The sequence below is a fragment of the Corylus avellana genome, chromosome 7, assembly GCF_965113065.1.
Source record: "Corylus avellana chromosome 7, dhCorAvel1.hap1.2, whole genome shotgun sequence".
Classification (NCBI taxonomy): domain Eukaryota; kingdom Viridiplantae; phylum Streptophyta; class Magnoliopsida; order Fagales; family Betulaceae; genus Corylus; species Corylus avellana.
Window position 1 is genome coordinate 6,649,725 of NC_142496.1, and position 21,847 is coordinate 6,671,571.

At 35.0% G+C, this 21,847-nt stretch overlaps 3 protein-coding genes across 5 annotated transcripts; 1 reads left to right on the forward strand and 2 right to left on the reverse strand.

Moving 5' to 3' along the window:
- Positions 1-135: 135 nt before the first annotated feature.
- LOC132184474 (5'-3' exonuclease family protein) lies at positions 136-7,201 on the reverse strand. Of its 2 annotated transcripts, XM_088518064.1 has the most exons (12): positions 7,086-7,201; positions 6,958-6,994; positions 6,680-6,854; positions 6,507-6,585; positions 5,426-5,470; positions 5,132-5,281; positions 4,890-5,004; positions 4,043-4,143; positions 2,189-2,286; positions 1,958-2,050; positions 1,431-1,651; positions 136-767 (listed from the first exon to the last, which is right to left on the reverse strand). In XM_088518064.1, exons 1-12 carry the CDS (start codon positions 7,161-7,163, stop codon positions 241-243), a joined length of 1,719 nt encoding a protein of 572 aa, XP_088374190.1. In that variant the 5' UTR covers positions 7,164-7,201; the 3' UTR covers positions 136-240. The 2 variants fall into 2 exon arrangements, with proteins under 2 accessions (XP_088374190.1, XP_088374188.1); XM_088518062.1 differs by having other exon boundaries at positions 6,680-6,994; positions 7,086-7,103.
- Positions 7,202-8,626: 1,425 nt separating this feature from the next.
- LOC132184183 (3-isopropylmalate dehydratase small subunit 1-like) lies at positions 8,627-11,236 on the forward strand. The gene is made up of 2 exons (XM_059597713.2): positions 8,627-9,454; positions 10,976-11,236. The coding sequence occupies exon 1, from the start codon at positions 8,668-8,670 to the stop codon at positions 9,439-9,441; it is 774 nt and encodes a 257-aa protein (XP_059453696.2). The 5' UTR covers positions 8,627-8,667; the 3' UTR covers positions 9,442-9,454; positions 10,976-11,236.
- On the reverse strand, positions 11,146-17,930 carry LOC132184182 (alpha dioxygenase). 2 transcript variants are annotated; one of them, XM_059597712.2, is made up of 10 exons: positions 17,807-17,930; positions 17,456-17,716; positions 15,743-15,892; positions 14,756-14,889; positions 14,310-14,523; positions 13,699-13,844; positions 12,726-12,956; positions 11,962-12,164; positions 11,632-11,875; positions 11,146-11,532 (listed from the first exon to the last, which is right to left on the reverse strand). In XM_059597712.2, the coding sequence occupies exons 1-10, from the start codon at positions 17,900-17,902 to the stop codon at positions 11,310-11,312; spliced, it is 1,902 nt and encodes a 633-aa protein (XP_059453695.2). In that variant the 5' UTR covers positions 17,903-17,930; the 3' UTR covers positions 11,146-11,309. The 2 variants fall into 2 exon arrangements, with proteins under 2 accessions (XP_059453695.2, XP_059453694.2); XM_059597711.2 differs by having other exon boundaries at positions 11,146-11,535.
- Positions 17,931-21,847: the final 3,917 nt, after the last annotated feature.

The following is a 21,847-nucleotide window of genomic DNA, read 5'->3' on the forward strand; positions in this document are numbered from 1 at the left end:
TGGTACTTTTTTCAAATTCTGGATATTTTTATTAACATATTTTCTCACTAGCTTTCTATAAGTGAAACATAAACTGCTTTTGGGTATCACATCCTACATCCAATGATACATAATAAACAGACACCTCAGATCATGTCAAAAATATAAAAACCAGTGCTTCGAGCAAAGAATTTCAAAAGAACTGCAAAAAAATCTCAGGAAAAAATAATAATAATAATAATTAAAAGAGAAATTGAAAGACTATACACGAGGAAAGAAATTCAAGATACTGCTGCTATTTTTATTCTCTGAACTCTTGCTATAACTTCTCTTCGACTTCTCAGTTTTTCCTCTTCTTTTTCCATCAGTGACCTTTTTAGGCTTAGAATTTACACTCCCCTGGGATTCAAAATTTATGCACAAGATGTCTGAATCTTCTACCTCAGTTATCCCTGAAATTTGTTCAGCTATCTGATCTGAGCGAATATCACTTGGCCTTCTTTTCCTAGCAGACTCTAGTGGAGTGTTATCAGGAGTTAAGCACAAGATGTCCAAATTTTCATCAGTTGCAACTAAAACTTGTTCAGCAATGCTCTCTACTTGAACCAGCTGGATTTCATCACATTTCCTTTTCTTGAATGGGTTGTTGTCAGGAACCATCAGGGTATTGCTGTTATCAACCACTGTATTTTCTACTGTTCCATGAATTTCTGATGGCAAAAATAGCTTCTCTAGTGCTGCAGCATCCTTCAAAAATTTACCATCATTTGAAATTGGTGTCTGCTTCTCTGTATAGCCACCAGAATATACCAATTATATGTTATTCAGAAGCCATTTAATTCACAGTATTCATATACAGGCATCCAATTTTAGACCCACATACAAGTATCATAAGTATCTACATGATACAGATACATTCATTAATGCATGCAAATATTAATTCATGATTTACATGCTTGCATTAATTTTATGCGTCTGTCGTGTGTGTGTGTAGAAAAACTTTTGAATTTGCTAGTGGGCCAAAAGAACTTTTATTGTACTTTGCTTTCTTAATGTGGCTAACACAATTATATGTTTACCAAAAATTAAAACATATATTGGAAACTTGTTAATAGTTGTTATTGTTAGAGAATATATTTCCTACGTGGTTCGGTCTATGACCTACGTCTACAGATAAAGTCCAAAGGACTACATTATACTCTTATTACTTGATTGATATAACAATACAAATACTCCTATTTATAGAAGAATTGAAATAGATAACTATGGTAATCAAATCTGATTGATTTGATTACCATCAAACCTGATTACAATCACTTTTTTATAAGGTAAGTAACATACAATATCAATTTAATATATTTCCTTTCAATGTAGGAAATATATTCTCTAACAGTTATTTGGGATTGCTTATTAAAAAAAAAAAAAGTGTTATCTGGAATCAGAGAATTTACCTGCAATATCAATTTCTCTGTTTCTGTGGGAGGAAAAGACAGTAAAGCAGCTCTCTTGTGTAGATACAGCAGCAGCTTTAGGGCTTGGAAGTTGATCAGAAGTTTGGATCACAACAGGATCTGGATGGCCTCGAGAACTTGGGAAATGATTAAAGGCCTCCATGCTTATAGGATCTAAATTTCCTTCAGCAATTGCAGTAGCAATTGATGGAGGCATTTCACTGTTTTATAATTGGTTAAGGAAAAACTACGCAAATCTTAAATTTCACACTTCCAAGGGTTCTCAAATATAAGCAGTCGCATAGATGCAAAGCTATGTAGCAATAACACTCACACAGGTGATCATGTCAAACAGAACAAAGTCTCTTAGGTTCAAACCTCATTTTACCATGGCCTAGACTTAAATTTCACATTGTGTCTCACATGGTAAAAATGCTAAAAAAAAGGAGTTATCTTCATAGATATCCTTGGTGTATATTGAGAAATTAGAATAAACAAAATTAATTAAATATTAAAAAAAAGGATACGGCCCCAGGAACTCAAGCTCTCCACTTAGAGACTGTAGAAGCCTTTCTGGAAGAGGTTTCATATGTTTGAGCTTTTTAGTGTTAAGATCATATCTGCATATCAGCAACAAGGCAGTATGTGTCACTAATAAAAGTGGAAAAAAGCCAGTATACATTTGCAAATATGCAAGAGAGAATGAGGAATTGGTGATGGTTTCTTCAAATGGTGATAGATTTTCTCAAACTACACACATTTGGGCATGCTGGAAAACTGCAACTGCTTCTGTAAAAGATTTGGAGTAATCTTCAGGCATTTGATTGCCCTTCTCAAACTTCAAAACTGATAGAACCTGCAAACATGCCAGACATATTAGGGATACCAATGTCATAATAGCAATGAATCATTTACATTACCTCATCTCTAAAACTATAAATCAATATGGAAAATTTGCAACGAAATCTACCTATTTAAAAGTAGACATAGAATCAAGCACACAAGGATGTTTTGAAGAGTTTCTTGATAATAGAAGCCCATTTGGGAAGTCTATAAGATTTTCAACAGAATATGGCTTCACTTACGAAAATCCACGAGTCTTTAACAGATTAAGCCCATATGGAATTTGCAAAGTGCCACTACTTGAAGGCGTATTTTAGTTTTAAATTGAAAAGAAATGGAAACTATCACATTCACTATTTAGAATCTGTTTTTAACCCAAATCAAGAAATTAATGCAGTAACAATACTAAAGCCTTATATCAGTTTGAAAGTGGATAAAATTAAAGCAATGGGTGGAAATAAGCATAGCAAAAATTTACACTATTCTAAATAGAGTAAAAATATGACAGGATTTTGATGTTTATCACAGCCAGAAAGTAAAAGACTTTTCCCAGTTCTTCGAGTATCAATCTAATTTTCTAGCCTTCCTTTCTCTTGTTAGGTTTGTTTTGTAGTAATTGAAAAACAACAGTGGCACCAACCAGAATTAGCCACAATGATTTATGAGCTTCCAGAGTTCAAACACGAGAAGAACCAAGTTCCACCAAGCTTTTACGGAAATTTAGTTTAACCTTCCTTTGGATAATTGAGGAACCATATAAGAACCTAAACAAAAATTTGAAACTCATATTTTTCCTTGGTTTGTTTCCAATAAAAACTCAGCAGAGCAATATAGCATCGGTTGCTTAGCTAAGTGGAATTTTTCCATCTCATACGAACTAGGAAACATAAATTAGGTAACATTCAAGTTCTTTCAAAGACCAAAGAGCCATTCACAGAACAGTGACAGATGTAATACCTTTCTAATAGAACAAGTATAAACACATGTCATGTGGACTTCCCAAAAGAGGCAGCCAACTGAAACACAAGCATTCTCTTCAGAAAATATACTCTGTTGAAGGCTGCCCCATTTATTCCGGTGGAAAGAAGCTGATTTTTAAGTGTATGTGACGGCAACAACCAGTTATGTCATGTTTGTGGCGATCTTTGTTAAATTACTAGTTATCTCAAAAGTTTAAGCTGATAAGAAGAGGTAAATTTAATCACTTAATTCTTACTTTAACACTTCATTTCACATGTGAGCTTAAACTCCTTTTTAATAGGCGAAACTCAACACGTGGAATATTTAATTTAAATGATGGGTGATTTGACAGAATCAATGTTTGATCTCAAGACCTTTGGCTCGTAAACTATGTTAAATTACCAGTTATCCCAAAAACTTAAACTGATAGAAATAAATAAATTTAATCACTTAATCTTTACTTTAACAATCTTAAACTATACCTGATTCTATTCAAAGCTTACTTTGCATCATGATTCATTGCAAACATATTTCCAAAGAGCCTAAATGAAAACTTTCCAAACAAATTTCAACTTTAAGTCTTTAACTTACAACTATCTATTGAAACTTCAAACCTTTCTAGCTTGTTGTCATTTATCCCCACCAGAAATGCTTCTGATGAAACACATTACATCTTTTATATCCTACTACTGCCCATAAAAAGGGCAAGATCCAGCTGTTTATCTTATGATCATGCACTCTAGCTTTCAAATTTAGATCAGAGAAATGGTTCCATAAGAACACTTGAGAAACAAGTAGAGAAGACTTACACGGTCTAAGTTCCGGTACTTGGAAACCAAGGCATAAGCTTTTACAATTCCAATTCCTGGAACAGATGGAAGGAAATCACAGCCGGCTAGAACACACATACCTGTGAAAATGCCACAATTAATCTGCTTATTCTTTCAAATGCATCTACAGGAAACCACCAAGAAAGATATTGTTTTACTCATTCAGAAAGACAATGGAACACATTTCTGCTTTAACATTTGTCAGACATGTAAGCCAGAAGACTTCAAACAGCAGCAAGTCAGACAGCATCAGGTCAGACAACAACAATTTGAATCACAACAGTTCGAATCATGACATCAATGTAGAGAGATCACAGCAAGATAAGGATAATGCAGAAGTTCAAGACCTTCAATCTTATCATACTACACGGCAGAAATCAACTCCATGTTAAGGATAGCTGATGAGCTCTTTCTCTTATTGATTTGTAGCTTGTTTGTAATTTAAAATTTCTGATGTAGTTTGTTAACAATCTGTTGTAGTCTGATGTAACTAGATATACATGCTTAACTGTACTGAGCTTATATTTAATTGAAAGAAGTAAGTTTTGGTTATGTTGGCCAAAACTATTTTCTTCATTATTCCTTTCAAGGCAAACTTCATTGGTGAAAGGAGATTATTACCCACTTTAGATGTATGATTACATCAAGGCCTGCCAGCATCATGAGGTATGGAAATCCCTTCAGTTAACCGAAATCAATTTTTGGTGTGATATGCACGTTTTTGTTGATGATTTCAATCCACCTTTGTTTTCTTAACATATACAACCTTTATTTTTGCCCTAAAAAAAATACACAAACTAAATTTAGCATGTCACAGTGAACCCACCTGTGAACAAATCCATATTAAAGTGTCGGAAAGAAGGTGTACGAGCGACAGAGTCAAAAACCTTATCTAGCACCATCTGTTCACCATTGCCGTATCTGTCCATCTTAAATATAATCTGTTCGCAACCAATACAAAAATCAAAACAACACCAACACTTCCAATGATAGAAAATGAAAATGAGGTCATCAGGAGAGCAGTAGACCTCCATCTGCATCATATCAAAGTTTCGTGGGAGTTCTTACAGCTTGGCAACCATATGCTATTAGATCACTATCTTCTGTAATCACTGCGGCAATACCACCCTTTTCGGCTTCAAGACCGCATAGATATGCCAACTGTGCATCAGCCTCATATGGCGCTACCACATATTCAATGTTCTCTGATCTAAGAACCTGAAAGGTCACCAGGGACACAGTTGCTAGGGGTGAATCTAGATCCCAAAGCTTATTTCATACCAAGTTATATTTGGAAACCATTGAAACAATGTGTACACCTAGAAGATGAATATAGTTAACAGAGATATAGAAATTAGGTACCTGTATCACTTGATGCGCCATGGATGGTGTGATACTCACTGCTCTCTACAAGTTGAAAATATTTCATCACCATTTAAATTATCACTTATCTCAAAAGCTTATTAGCTGGCTCAACACATGGAATATGTAATTGAAATAGAAGGTAAATGAGAAAGACAGTTTGAAATCAGAACCTTTGCTATAATATCATGTTAAATCAACCTTTGTCCCATATTAAATCATCACTTATCCTAAGAACTTAAACCGATAGAAAATGGTGAACGTAATAATTTAATTAATATTCTAATAGAAAAGGGTAGAAATTTATATATTTTCGATAGCTTTTAAAACAAGCAAAACATATCGGAAAAATGCCACGAGAATTTTAGAGAAGAAGATTTATGCTTGGTAATGCAGTGAAATGTGAAATTCATTTACCTGATATATTCCAAACTCTCTCAAGTAATTGCTCAAATTTGAATTGGGTAATACTTCCAAATTAAATCAAATCAAATCAGATTGGTGGTTTCATTTGTTTTCTCATTTTCATAGCTCAGAAAATTCAAGACAACAGGTCTGATAGTTGGAGTACAAGAAAAACTTTTACGTAGCAAAATATGGCAATAAACACAGCAGCATGTCCAAATTAAACTAAGAGAAATAATAAAAATCATTCTCCATCCTATCGTTCTCCCATCTCCTTATAGTAAATGGGTGAATCCACCATTGAATTTGTGTAAATCTACACGAATCCACAAATCCAATGGTGAATTTATTGGATTTGCAAAAAGAGATAATTGAAAGATGGTTGAAAGAATAATGTGTAACATGTCTCTTACACCAAATAGTCAAATCCAACCACCTAACTTAAACCAACAATACTTGGTCATTAAATGTGAGATAAACATCAGAGTCAGAATTCGAACTTTAGATCATCGCTCTTTTACCGTATTAAATCATTAATTATCTCAAAAACTTAAACAAATATGAAATTATTAGTTTAATCATTCAATTAATATTCTAACAATAAGCAATAACCCATTGAAAGAAAAGAAAAGTAAAAAATAAAAATAAAAAAGGAAGAAAATTGCAGTAGCTATACCTGGAAGAGCTCAGAGGCAGCAGTAACATTTCCTTCTTTGAGCTTGGCCATTGCCAATCCAAGATTATCTTTTCGCTTCCTGAATCAAAATGAGGCATTCCCACATCTTAAATTTTTTTTTTTTTTTTTTAAATGTAGAAGAAAAAAAAAAAGTGGGATGTTATTAAACGTGCCTGTGTCGCTCTTGCTCGGTGGAGGACTTACTCGGAATATTCCCGCCGTCGAAAACGACTACGGGCGTAATCTTATGGTGCCGAAGCAGATTGATTCGGTGCATAAAGAATTCCAAGTATCGCATTTTCCTATCGCTATCCGAATTCAGACAAAGCTCCATGCTACATGAATAAGCTGCCCCACCAATTTTTTTTTTTTTTTTCAAGTTCATTTCTTTCATTTCACACACCCAATGTAGAATACAATGAAAGCCACATTTACATAAACATTGACCTACCTCCTTTGTGAAGCCATGAATACGCATCGATACCCACCTGCAAAAATGGTTTTTTTAAAAAATAAAATCTTCGGAAGAAAATGCCCGATTCAAAGAAGAAAAGGGGAAAAAAGGGTAAGGATATTTACACGCTTGCCGGCATATTTTTTGATGTGGATGGGTTCAATGAAGGGCTTCATGAATCTGAGAAGGTCTTTGATACCCATTTGCTCCTTCGGATTCTTCTGGGTTTTGAGTTTTTTTGTTTGGGGGTGAGAGTATAAGGAGGGAAAAGAGAAAATAGAAGAAAGTTAAAATATATACGAGTGGGAGAGAATGGCGGGAAGAAAAGCAAATGTCAAAATAAGGAGGCAACGTTCAAAAATTAACAATTATATATTTAATCTTTTTTTTTAATTAAAATTTTGTGTTTAATCAAAGGCCCAGATTGCTTCCTTTTATTTTCTCATGGACAAAGTTTTCTTTCAAATTGGGTTGGAGGAATTCTCTTTAACCTAGTCTATAAAAGTGACATGTGTCCATTTTTTTAATAACATTTAAAATGCACATGAGTTTTTAATAAAATTTATTTCAACTTTATTTCTGCTATTAAAAAAACATGTGCATCTCACATTTTAAGGAACACATGTCACTTTTATATATTAGGTTGAAGAAAATTCCTTCAACTCAGTTTAGAAGAAAACTTTGTCCCTTCCTCATTGCTAGTTGGACTGCTTGTCTGCTTAGCTAACCGAACTTGGTCTGATTCAAAGTTTTATTGAATATGGAGCGGGGACTATTTTATGATCTAAATTTAATTTTGTTGGATTTAATGGTGTATTTGTTGTCACGAGTAATTTTAAATACCAAAGTTAATGTGACTTTTAAAATTATTAATCACTTTTAATTTTAAAAGATAAAAAGAAACTTCCTACAAAATGGTTTGTTGGATCTAAAAGTGACATATATTTTTTAAGGTATTCAAAAGGCATATGAGAAACACATGTGGTCTATAAGAAACTTCATAGTTTGTAGAAAATTTTATCTTTTTTTTTTTAAAATAAAAAAAAATTAACAAAAACTAATTCAAAGATTAGTTGCAAATGTCGTGTCAATATTGTAAGATAATATTTTTTAAGTATTTTTAAGTGCTTTGTATCTGATATTAGATTAGGTTTGTCCTCCTTTTAAAGTTTGAATGCTTTAAAAGTGTCTTGTAGTGCAAATTTCCGTGCCCACTTTCAAAGCATTAGAAAGTATTCTCAATGGATCCTCATTCTCTCTTCCATTTGGATCAAGAATGAGAAAAATTCTCCATTGTAATCCATTTTTTCCTATTCAATTAAAAAAAAAAAAATGCTTTCTTTCGAGTGTTTATAAATGCTATGGATCAATATTTTTTATAATATTTGACTCATCTCTTCATATAAATCAACTGTTAGATTTGTGAATTTTACATAAGTCAATGGTAGACCCCACAAATCTAATGATTGATCTATTAAATTTGTAAGAGAATATGAGCCAAATATAAGAAACTATATTTATCTAATAGATTAATCTGTCCAAAATTTACTGCCATGTCAGCATTTTTATTAGATGATGTGGCAGTGTGACGTTGGTGCCAAGTCATCCCAATTGACATTTGTGTAGAGCAGCCTGTAAATAGGGAGGGATTAGCAGCCTACCTTAATACCATTGATTCCTCTCACACACCATTTCGCAGACATCACAATGGCGGCTTCCCTGTGTCGCTCTCCAAACCCTACATTCACCCCCTCAATCACCAGATCCTCCCTTCCCACTGCCCCTCGCTTTCTCAAATTCCCCAACGTATCCCCATCCCCGGCCCACCCCATCAAGCTCAGACCACTAACGGCTCAATCCTCACGCTCCACCGAGTCCTTCGCCACCCCACGCGCCACCGCCACGCCGTCCTCATCCTCCCCATCCCCCACCCCCGCCACCTCCTTCCACGGCCTCTGTTACGTCGTCGGGGACAACATCGACACCGACCAGATCATCCCCGCCGAGTACCTCACCCTCGTCCCCTCCAAGCCCGCCGAGTACGAGAAGCTCGGCTCCTACGCGCTCGTCGGCCTCCCCTCCTCATACACCACCCGCTTTGTGGAGCCCAACGAGATCAAGACGAAGTACTCCATCGTCATCGGCGGCTACAACTTCGGATGCGGCTCGTCCCGCGAGCACGCGCCGGTGGCGCTGGGCGCGGCGGGGGTCGCGGCGGTGGTGGCGGAGTCCTACGCGCGTATCTTTTTCAGGAACTCAGTGGCCACCGGAGAGGTGTACCCTCTGGAGTCGGAGGGCAGAATCTGCGAGGAGTGTAAGACCGGCGACACAGTTACGATCGAGCTCGCCGAGAGCCTTCTGATCAATCACACCACCGGCAAGGAGTACAAGTTGAAGCCGATCGGGGATGCTGGTCCGGTCATCGAGGCCGGTGGCATTTTCGCTTACGCCCGGGCGACCGGCATGATTCCCTCCAATTAAGGGTAGAGAAGAGGTAATAATATTCACCGTGGATTGTTGATTGGGATATTGTATAAATGCTAAGCGTGGTGTGGGTATGTGTGAATTTAGGTATAAGAATTGATTGATGAATTATTAAGCTGTTTGTATAGTAGGCTGCATTGGCATGTAAAGTTAACGAATATTGAAATGAATTGGTGTTTTGCAGTGGAGGAGAATGGATATGGTTACTTCTTAGAGTGTGATTAAGTTTTGTTTTGGAGCTCTAATGCTGAATACAATTATGGGTCTGAAGGATTATTCTTTTGATAAATCTCTGGTCAAATGGCTTTTTGTCATTAGTAGATTTGCAATATGATGTACAATCTTCATTGGTAGGGATAAGGGCGATGATTGAAGATTTGTTGGGTTAGTAGTTGGGGAGACTTCACCCCCTAGGGTGTAGCCTAGGGGTCAAAGGGTGAGCTTGAGACGAGCCGAACATCGTGGATTCAATTCCATACTAGGAGTTTCCTTAGATTACCTGATACACGGTTCTGGTGAGTGGGGCCGTGTATTTGGGGTTTACTTACACTCAAGGGTGTGTCCAAATGCCCTGCCTTGGTGAGGTATCAAGTCATAAAAAAATTAAAAAATTTATTAAAAAAAAAGGTAGTTGGGGAGACTTAGATAGGAGAATTATAAAATCTGGGTGACCGTTCCCAAGAATGGCATGTGGCTTTGAGGTTAATCAACCAATGTGGTGGTTGTTTATACCGAAAGAAGCTTTCGTTATCATATCTCTCTAGAATGGAAATTTAAGCGAGTGTGATATGAGATATCAACTTTGGTTCTCCTTTTCAGTGAGATCTTTCTTTCCCATGTTTTATGTGGTCTCCTAGCTTTTAGCCAGTGGATGTCCTGCTTTGCTTTGATGGGAATGTTGGGTTATACCTTGTTTGATGAAAGCTTTTTCTGATAGGGTTTCGATGGCGCAGGAAGAATGGAGTATTCACGAAAACTATCCTCGAGAGGAATTTGTGAATTATATATCTTTTGTGGTGGAGAATCTTCAATTATTAGTGATTGTCTAACTTTGCAGATTTTTGTGCTCCTTTTCCTTATTCTTGATCTTGATGGGTGTTCTCTCTTGTATAGTTCCTGTATACTTGGATTGTGCCCCTTGCCCTTTTAATAAATTTGTTTTATTTGTCAAAATAAAAAAATTTGTGATTGTCATAAGTAGTTTCTTCCTACTATTTTTAGTTTGTAGCATTCAAGGAGTTTGTGCGATCTCATTGGATGTTGTAGTTTACTATTTCCCTGATGAGCTGATTCTTCGTGGGCTCAGAATTTCTTGAGTGAAATATTCCTTTTGTTATCTCGGTCTGCTTTGGGCATGATTATGTAGCTTCTGTGTTGGAATTATGTGTACATTTGTCAATGCTAATCATACTTTATGATTAATGTCTATTTTTATCATAATATCATAGTCTTTGAATGAGACCTTTATGTGTCCCCTGGTTGCTTGTTTTTAGATTTATGGAGGAATTGATTCTTGGTTTCTTGTTTGCAGGGCCCTTTTAAATTTTACATGGTGATGGATCTTTCCTGCAGATATTTGGGACGAGGAGTTTCTCTGTTCTCATTATTTTCTCTAATAATAAAGGACCATAGCTCCTGAAACACCCTTGTCTGTCTGTCTCCTCATGTGTACGTTATGCCTGTTTTCACTAGGACTTGCAGTTGATAGTGCCGTAGCTTTATGTAATTTCCGAGAACATTGCTGTTTGAAGTTTGATATATAACTGATCTACATTGGTGTTTTTAAGCATTATATGCCAGGCAATGTTGAATTTCATGAAGATGTGTACATTTCGTAACCATTGGAAGTAGTAAATAGAACATATTTAGGGAGTTGGTCGTAAGTAGAGGGGTATGTAGTTAGCTGGAGTTGGCATGGAGTCCCACACCGAGAATGCACTGGAACACCTCATCCATTTCCTAGTCATTTCAGGGAAGTGCCGATCAATCACATCCTTCAAGGTCTCAGTCTTGTTAACCCATTCTAGGCCTTTCTGTGTGTATGTTTTGGTGTTGAAATTTGTCGTGAAAAAACGATCAGCCTCTAGCCTTCTGAACAACATCGTCACACAAAAAGAAACGTCGTCAATTGTATAGCAGTATAATAAATAGCATTACTCGTTCAACTAAGACATCGAGTGTGCATACCTTGAAGCGATTAGTAGGAAGATGAAAAAAGCAGTCTCACTGATGGCAAAGCCTTTGATCTTCTTCTCGGCGTGTAAACCGACTAGCAAATCAAGCTTCTCCACATCATCTCCATACACTTCATGGAGGGCTTGAACAACTTCTTCATCATCTGTCAAATCTTCCCACTTACTAATAGGAATCATCAATAAATTCCTTCTGAACTCGTTATACCTAGCAACTCCCCTCTCTCTGTCCCTATAAACTAATCATCCAGTAGTATCAAATTAGCTTGGGAAAAAAAAAAGAAGAAAAAGTAATGAATGGCAAGTGAAGCATGAGATGTATTACTTTCCAAGGTGGCCATATCAACTGGATCTGGTCTCTCTTCCCCATTGATGTCATGGGCTACAAGGTTTCTCATCCATGAAGGATAGTTCCATAATGTGACTTCTCCACAGGACTGATGACCCATTGATACAAGCATTTGTTCCATTCCAATTGTTGATAGTCTTTTCTCTCCTTCAATACCCACCAATTCCCTCATTGGCACCCTGCAACATTTATTCTCCCTCATAGTTCCCTTTTGAAACTTAATTCCAAACATTATTTGTTGCAAGAAAAAAAAACATGTGTGTTGCTTCTTTAGTTGGGGAAAATTGTTGTATACCACGAGAAATGTTATCTATCACATTTTTATTCCACAATGTTGATGAGACAGTCCTAACCCTTCTTTAGATTTTTTTTTTTTTTTTTAACAATGACTAATCCAATGATTGGTTGGGACTGTCACGTTAGCATTTCGAGATATTGTGATAAAATTTTGTTTCCAACTTACTCTTACGGCATGTCAATAACAGTGAAATCAACACCAAATGATTAACAAAAAATGAGTTATAACACGTAAAATATTTCATCAAAATGAAGTGTAAACTGTGAAGTTAGAGTTCACACTACAAAAATCTATTGACTTTTTGCTCTATAGCAAAATGCAGAAAAGCCATAAAAAGGTGAAAGAAAATGGCAAGAAAATGTTCATCCCATCTGGGCCTAATATTTGATGATGCAAATTAATAGTGCATGAGAAGAGAGAGAGAGAGAGAGAAAGGAAGTACTGTTCTAGTATAGGAGGGCATTTATCTTCTGCAGTTGAACAAGACTTGATGTCCCTAAGCTCAAAATAATCTGGTAGAAGTGAATGCATTCTGTATACGCTTACAAACTCTTCTGTCAATGAATAGGGAACTCCATGATCTTTTGGCTGCCTAAGACCAACCAATCCACTCAGCACTGCTCCCAGTATATGTCCAAACAAATCCTTAAATTTCTTCCCCATAAATCCATACCTGCATAAAAATCCTGTAACGTTATTTACACTGTTTCCATTAGATGCACCAACTTTAAATCTTGACCATGAAAGCGGAAAAATTATATATATATATATAGGCAGAAGCTTTTAGCCTAAACACCTAAAATCCCTCTGCAACTATCCTGCTTTCAACTTGTAATCCTTTCCGCTTTCAACTTGTAACTTCACTACTTCCAATTTACATTTGAATTTGTAAGTACTCTTGTTAATCAAATCTTTTGATATCTTTCCATTTTCTATTTGTTTCATTTCTCTCTTACTCTTTTATACGCTCCAATTTCGCGCTTACTTTGAAAAATCTTGCATCATGTTTATTTGAATTGCATATACCTCCTACATGGATGGTTCTACTGCTTTATTTTTATTTATTTTTAATTAGTTCTTTTGGTATCAGAGCCACAAGAGTTGTTAATCCGTGTTTCCAATAGCTCTGATCTTCTACTTTCTTTGCTTCATATATCTTTCTCTCAGTTATAAACCAACCACCCCGTTAGGTAACCTCGGTTGACCCATAAGTCCCATCTTAAGCCTGGGTTTGGCGTCTTAGGGCATGGTGAAGGGTTAGTTTTAATCAAGGGTATGTGTTGTGAGTTCTTAGAGAAGAGCCTATGATTAAAAGAGAGTTTAGATTTCCTTTGAAAATGTGGAGATCCAAGAGATATGAAAGAAGAAAAGATGGGTGAGAATATGTATATATATATCTTAACTATCGTAATTACCAGTTTATCCTCATCCCTGCCAGAAGAGTATCAGTCTTCAGGAGTTCAACAGTCCAATCAATGGTGTGGACTTTAGCAATGACAGCAGAGGTAACCAATCTTGCATGCCTATAGAGCTGCTCATCATCCAGATCAGGGTAATGTACCTAAAAACAAAAGGCAACCCAGTATGAGTGTGTTTGGCAATGCAATTTTGCAAACCAAAATGTGATTTTAATCTAAATTGTAGAATTGTAAGCAAGGGGATGGGTTTTTAAAAATGCACTATTTTAAGGGCTAAACTGTGTTTTTTAAATTCCTGTTTTCAAACCGCACATTTTAAAATTACAAACCCAAACAGATTCTAAGTCATTAGCTAAACACGCGCACATACACAGAGATTATATATGGTAGTAATCTTATTCATAAAGTGCATACATTATCAAAATTCCTTTTTTTTTTTTCTTTTTTTTTTTTTTTTTTTCTGAAACCCAATTGGCGTAAGACCTATAATTCATGAAAATTATATGTTGGGACTGTTCAAATAAATATATAAGCACCAACTTGGCAAGTTTCAGCATTGGGGAAAACGAAGCATAGAAATAAATATAAATTAAAACTAATTAACTTACTTTTAGCATATCACATACAGCATTGTGCTCTTTGACAAATAGGGCTTGTAGGAGGGAAAATCCAGCCCAGCAATTTCGAACATCACCTGAAATAGGAACACCTTTCTCATCATGCTGAAGCAGCCCCTCTTGTGTGATCTTCAACTTTCCATCTTTGAATGTTCTAACTCTTCTCATGCCATCCTTGTTATTGCCATATATTACACTCCCATCCCTATGATCGTGCCAAAACAATGGATCAAATTCTCGCAAAATGCACTTATTCATATCAAATTTATATTTTTATAGGATATTTACTTTATAAGATTGATTGTAATTAAATCATTAAGTTACCAGTTATCCTAAAAACGTAAATTAATAACGATTCGCAGTTCTAGCCGTAATTATTTGAAGGATAGAGATATTTTTTTCTTGCACAAATGGTTTATATATATATAATTACTTACCACCAAGGAGTCCTTGTGTTCAAAGAACCAATCTGTAGATTAGGTGAACCTGCAGAAACTGTTTTGGTCTTGAAAAACTTGAAAGACTTCAAGGGACACCCACTTGAAAATTCATCAGGAGCTCTCAATTCAACCTATAAATTAAAAGAATTATGAAACAATGTTTAATTCCTCTTGCTTAATGATAAATAGATGTAGTATTTCATTATAAGCCATTTGTTTGAGCCATGGATAGTAGGCATTTCGATAGCAAAATAATATGTGTCAATTTCATTGGTAAGTTTAAGCATATGAATGACTGTAATTGTTTATTAAGCATGGTACATGTTGAAAGATTAATACTATTTAGTAAAGTATATATTATATGAATGATGACATTGCAGTGAAAGCCAACCATTATTTTTTTTAAAATAAAAAATTACAAATGCTAATTTAATGGCTGATTTTCACTCTCATATCATCAAGTTGTATGATAGTCGTATAATAATGAACTAAATAACATTACTCTGTCTGAGAGAGTAATACTATTTAATAGAGGGTTATATAACTACCATACAATTTAGATGACGTGGCAATGAAAATCATTTTTTTTTAAGTGCTAATCTAAGGGCTGATTTTCACTCCTATATCATCAAGTTGTATGACAGTCATATAATAGTCAACCAAATAGCATTACTTTGCTCGAATGAGTAATATTATTTAATAGACTATTATACAACTACCATACAATTTGGATGATGTGGCAATGAAAATCTTTTTTTTTTTAATTTTTTTTTAAGTGCTAATCCAACTGCCGATTTTCATTTTCACATCATCAAATTGCATGATGATTGTATAACAATTTACTAAATAACATTACTCTGTCTGAAACGGTGTTCAAATATAAACAATTTCATTACAACATGGTTAGATATGGTCATACTTTGATTGGCTTGCAAGAAAGGAAGCCCAGATGATCAAGAGAATATTATGTATTCAAGTTAAAACCTGTTGAGTGTCCTCCAAATGATCAATCCAATCATGAATCATGAACTGTATCCATGAGCAGGCTACCATGTTGAATTGCTTCCCATTGTCTATGAACTTTTTCCTCCCCAAAAGTTTTGATGCTACTACTGTTGGATGAGGCTCTAGCAGCTGTAGAGAGACACACAGCTATAAGTGAACTTACAATTTGTTACTTGTTCAATTGTATTAATTTGTTTTGGGAAAATGATACAAGTGTCACCTACCACTTAACCATAACAAATAAAATAAAATTAGAAGAAAAAAAGGGGGAGTTTTGATCATTTAATCTCTTGTTAAATAATAAATGGTGGAGATTGGATAATTAGAGGAGAACTCTATTTATTTTCACGAATTCGGCTTAGGTGTTGTAAAAAAAACTATAGTTTTTTCAGCGGTTCATATTTAATTTCAATTTTTTCCTTAAAAGAGAGAGAAAGTTAAAACACTACATGGGTATGCTATAACATTTTTTTACAACACCTAAGCCAAATATAAATTTTCTAAAGTGTCATGCCTAAAAAAAAAAAGGAGAAGAGAAGAAGAAGAAGATAAGAAGATTTTTTGGGTTTGACGTTTGGGTTTTTGATTTTTCAGATTAATTTTTTGATTTAGTTTTTTTATTTTGATTTTTTATTTTTTTGGTTTGGGTTTGAGATTTTGAAAATGCAGATCGAAAAGAAAAGATAGAGAGTGAGAAAAGGGAGAAAAGGGAGAGCTGGCTGAAGAAAAGAAGAGAGAGAGAGAGAGAGAGAAAAAATTGAGAAAACAAGAGAATGTAGAGCAAAATTTTTTCCTTTCTCTGCACCACTCGAGTGGTGCAGAGAAACAAATATCTGCACCACTTGAGTAGTGCAGAGAAACAAATCTCTGCAGGGCAGCCGTGCAGAGAAATTACAAAAAAAAAAAATAATAATTTAAATTAATAAAATTTTAAATTGAATAAAAAAAATTAAAATAATTAATTTTTAAATTTTTTGACGTGTTAAAATTAATACATTAGAAAATTCTGACGTGCTAAACAGTAATACGTCAGAAAAAATAATTTGTTGACACCTATATACCTGACATTCAACACACGTCAGAAAAGTTTTTTGACGTGTCAGACACCCTGACACGTCAGAAAACTTCAGTGAGAAAAAAATTATTTTTTGTAGTGAGTAGATATTAAGGAAAATTACACATATATACTCCCACCTCGAACTACCATCTCATTTGTCAATGTTCCCAAATTGTGTCAACGTCCCTCTTAAACTCCCCCGATGACAAAAATAGCCTTCATAATTTTATTTTTATTTTTTATTTTTTAAAAAAAGTAAAAACTAAAAAAAAAAAAAAAAAAAAAAAAAAAAGAAAAACCAAGGGGGATGGCTTTTATAATTTTTTTAGTTTTTTTTTTTATTGAATTTATAATTATATCATTTTTATCTTATTCAAAACTCTTTTAGAGTCATTTTTGTCTTTTTGTTAGCCTTCAAGACATTAACCCTTTTTTAGTAATTTAAGAAAACATTGACACGGGGAGAATATTAACAATAAAATAGTAATTTAAGAAAGTTAGGTGGATATATTTTGGTTCCCAAAGCAATTTGTAAACGTAAACTCAAAAACTTACTAACAATAAAATTAATCTCTTTGCGTGACCGGTTTTTGTGGACGGATAAATACCTAATTAGGATGTTACGACTCGCTTACCCCATATGGTGTAGTCGCCGGAGGCATATTCCGGCCGAAAAAGGTTCCTTGGCTGCCGATTGTGTCGTCGCCGGGGTGGTTGCATGTTCCATCGGCGGTCCGGTAGCTAAACTCTTCCGTGCTGTATTTCCGGCCGTTGATGCCTCCGACGTGCAACAGATTATAACGTTGGTGCAAATGCCTTCTAATCCCCAGATAAGCAAGCCCGAGAAGGACCGGGAGCCTGTGCCATATCCCCAGCTTGTCCACGACATGGACAACCTATGTAACAACATCACAAACATGGTGATTGCTGTCTCAGATAAGAGAGAGAGATAGAGAGAGAGAGAGAGAGAGAGAGAGATTACAGACATAGAACAAGAAAGTGTCGAGGAGAGTCATCTTGGCGGCGATATGGTGAAGTTGAGGGTGGATGAAGGAGGAAGAAAATAGAGAGAATATTGCCATTGCCTTTGCCTTTGCTCGACAGCCGCTCCTTATTGCCATTGATGCACGCCAGGCGTGGTGAATATCTTTACCCTATTTTCCTGCTCTTCTGAGACTGAGAGTGAGAAGACAAATAATTGAGCGTAAACTTTATAGTCGTGTCTACATCAATATAAAAGAATATAAAAGAAAAGCGAAGGTAAAAAGTGGGTCAAACTATTATTTATGTGCTATTTGGCGTTTAAATCTACGAAATTGTAATCTTAAATGCTTTTTTTTTTTTTTTTTTTTTTGAGCAATAAATGCATTTTTAATGTCTCTTTAGATTACCAATAAAATGTCAATATCTCTCTTAAAAACCAAAATACCCTTTATAAAATTTAAAAAATCCATTGAAAAAAGAAACAAAAATAAAAATAAAAGACTCAAGGTTGCTGAACCATCCCCTGCACGTGAAGGTGGTGGCTGGACCACCCAAGGTGTCTTGGGGTACACCTAGGGGTGGATCACTGGTGGATCGGTAACTCAGGCTGGACCACCCAAGGTGTCTTAGGGTACACCTAAGAGTGGATCATTGGTGGATCGGTACCAGACACTTGGGGGTAGCTCCCCGAAAACTACTTTTTTTTTTTTTCTTCTAAATTTATAAAAGCATTTTTGTCTTTTTAAAGCAAAGAAAAATGATACGGTTCCTTCTCATATTGTTCCAGTAACTTTTCACAGATTTTTTTTTCTATTATATATATATATATATATATATATATATATGAGATTAGTGGAAGTAAATTTTATTTTAGAAAACAAAATTCATTTAAAATTATTAGAACACCACAAAAAAACCGTAGTACACACTGAAACAAATCACAATAATTGAAAGCTTAAAAAGGCCTGGACAACTAAATAATAATTTGAGAGGATGTTTTGCTTTTTCCACAAAAGAAAACATGTGAGTGCCCCATGCCTCCATTAAATTCTCAACGACGGTTTCTGTTCTCACACGGCTCTAGTCAAGGGATAAGTGGACCAGGTGGCGCAAAACTTAGAGGCTAAGTGTTTGTTGTCGCCGGAGTCACTTATTATTTCTCACCATATTCTATTTTATATAATTATATGTATATCTACATATTTATAAAGAAGAGATTTATTTCTCTCTTATATATACATCTCAAACAAAGATATGCATTTATTTCCTCTGCAGCCTCCTGGCCTGTTGCATTTACTATATTCTATACACTTGTGACACTAAAAATAGCCTATGGTACGCATGCATATTTCTATTGTGACAACTGTTCCTAGCTTTGGAATATATATATATATTAAAGTAATGCTATAAATGATCTTTCCGTCTTTCTTGTATTCCTTGAAAATTGATGTGGCATTAGAATTACCATTAAATTTGTGATAAATTATTATTAAATTTTAATCAAATTAAAATGATGATTTTAAAAATTACATTAGTTTTAAGGGACATAAGGAGGATATGGGAAGAACTTCTAGCATTACTTTATATATCATATCTATAATGGTAAGGCCAGCCATTTTTTACATAATCCACGAATCTGACACGAAATTACTCAAATTAGCGAGTTAAGGTTGACGAGTTTGACCCGTTTAATTAAATGAGTCTTTTTAGGATTTGTCTATATAGTTTTATTATACATATCATCGTCATGACTCAAACCTGACATATAACATTAGGATTAACAGTTTTTTATACGACCTCCGAATCTATTTAGAGCTGAGGAGTCTAACTCATTTAATTAAATTTGTTGAATTATGGTTGATATGTATAGTTTTATATACATAACTCGACACAATTTGAACCCAACAATCAAATACGAATTGCTATCCCTATATAATGGTTGTAACAACCATTATATAGGGGTAGGTAAAAACCTTGAAGTCATGCATGCACGTAGTGAAAAGAAGGGTCTTAGGCCGACTGTTTATATTCATTGAATGTCAATGGTATGTGATTACTACAACCATATTTGAATGTACGAATCAAAAAGTGTCAATATCTCCCTAAACTAGAAAAATAATGATTACTTTATACAATAAACGTCCATATTTACAAGTATGTTGTAATGGAGAAAACACATAAAGCATTGCTAATTGTATGTAGAAAATACCACATTGCTGAAGATTCTTGCAGGTAAGCATATGGTAGGAGGAAGAGAGGTGGTGCGCGTGCTAAATCAATTGGCTTTCATCACACTCAACTGGCCTGGTGTGTGGTGGTGACTTAGCCCACTTTGAAGGATCTTGGAGTAAAACTATTGGCTCCAGAGGTGGCAAAATGGGTACCTGACACGACCCGATTACGATCCGTGGGTACCCATTACATGATTAGCCTATACCCAGACACGACCCGTTTAGCTAAACAGGTAATTGGGTCTGATACGATTATGACACGAAAATAGCCGGGTAACCCGACACGACCCGTTTTACCCATTTAAAATAATCGGGGTCTAATCGGGTAGACCCGACCCGACCCGACCCGACCCGACCCGACCCGATTACCATAAACTATAACTTCTTTTTTTTTAAAAAAAAAAAAAAAAAATTCAAAATTGTAATAATAATTCTAATACATCAATACAGTCAATGCAAAAAATTGAGTTCCAAGATATTAAAGACTTTTAATAAAGGATAAGAAAAGAAAAAAAAAATGGAAAGTAACTGTAATTGTACTCCAAAAAAATTACTAAACTCATAATTTCACTTAAACTTAAAATAAGCAAGCATATTGACTAAGGTTATTTATTAAAATAATTTTTAGTATAAAGAAATTTAATTTTACTTAAATTACATTCCACTAAAAAAGAATTATGTGTATTTTAGCACAAAATATAATATTTGTAATCTGTTGAAATTAAATGTCTCATAACATAGAAGAATTTTACAAATCATTTGAAAAAAAAAAAAATTAAGGGCAAAAAGCAAGAAGAATTTTTTAAATTAAAATCATTTAATTAAATATTTAAATATAAAAAAGGCCCTACCTAAATTTGTTGTTTTAGGCTTCAAAATTCTATATCTCATTTTCTTTTGTCCAAAGTAATATCTAAACCAATAGAAATTCATTTGTTTTTTTTTTAAATACGAATACTCGATAACATTCGTTCTGGAGATATGCTAGAGGCAAGATGCCACATTATCTTCTTTTTGTTTTGTCCTTTTCCCTCAAAAAAATAAAAAAAAATGATGTGGCATATTGCCATGTGGACTTTTATGGACAAAATGTAGAGTTTTTATTAAATTTTAGAATTTCTCTTTGTTCTGCTTTTGCTACATGTTTTCCTTGTGTTTCTTTTGTGTCCTCGAAAATTGATAGGACTTTAAAATTGTAATTGAATTTGTGATAGATGGCAATTAAATTTTGATCTAATTGTTTTTTTTGGATAAACAAAAAAAAAACATTTAACATTGACAGAACCGAATTATACAAACCACCAAAAGCCAAAAGGGTCTCATTCAGTCATTCCCAAAGAAGCAACTTTCTCTCTCTTCTCTCTCTCTCTCCCCATTGCTCTCTCTGTTTCTTTCTTTTTTTACAGGTTTTGAAGAAGATTCAATCTGGGTGTTTCCAGATCCTGCAAGAGCCCAAACTACCAAAAGGGTCTCATTCTCAAAGAAGGAGCTTTCTCTCTCTTCTCTCTCTCTCTCTCTCCCCATTGCTCTCTCTATTTCTTCATTTTTTACAGGTTTTGAAGAAGTTTCCAGATCCAACAATGACGAGTGAAAGAGGCAGATGGCTTATACTGAAAAAAAAAAAAGAAAAAGGGGTCTGGCGGGTCAACCCGCCAGACCCGCACAATAACCATGTCTGGCGGGTCGACCCGTCAGACATGAAATTACCGGGTCTTAATCGGGTAGACCTGATTACGACCCGAACCCGATAAGCCCAAACCCAATACCTGTTTTTTCGTGTTGGGTCGTGTCAAAATTGCCGGCTCTAGGCTG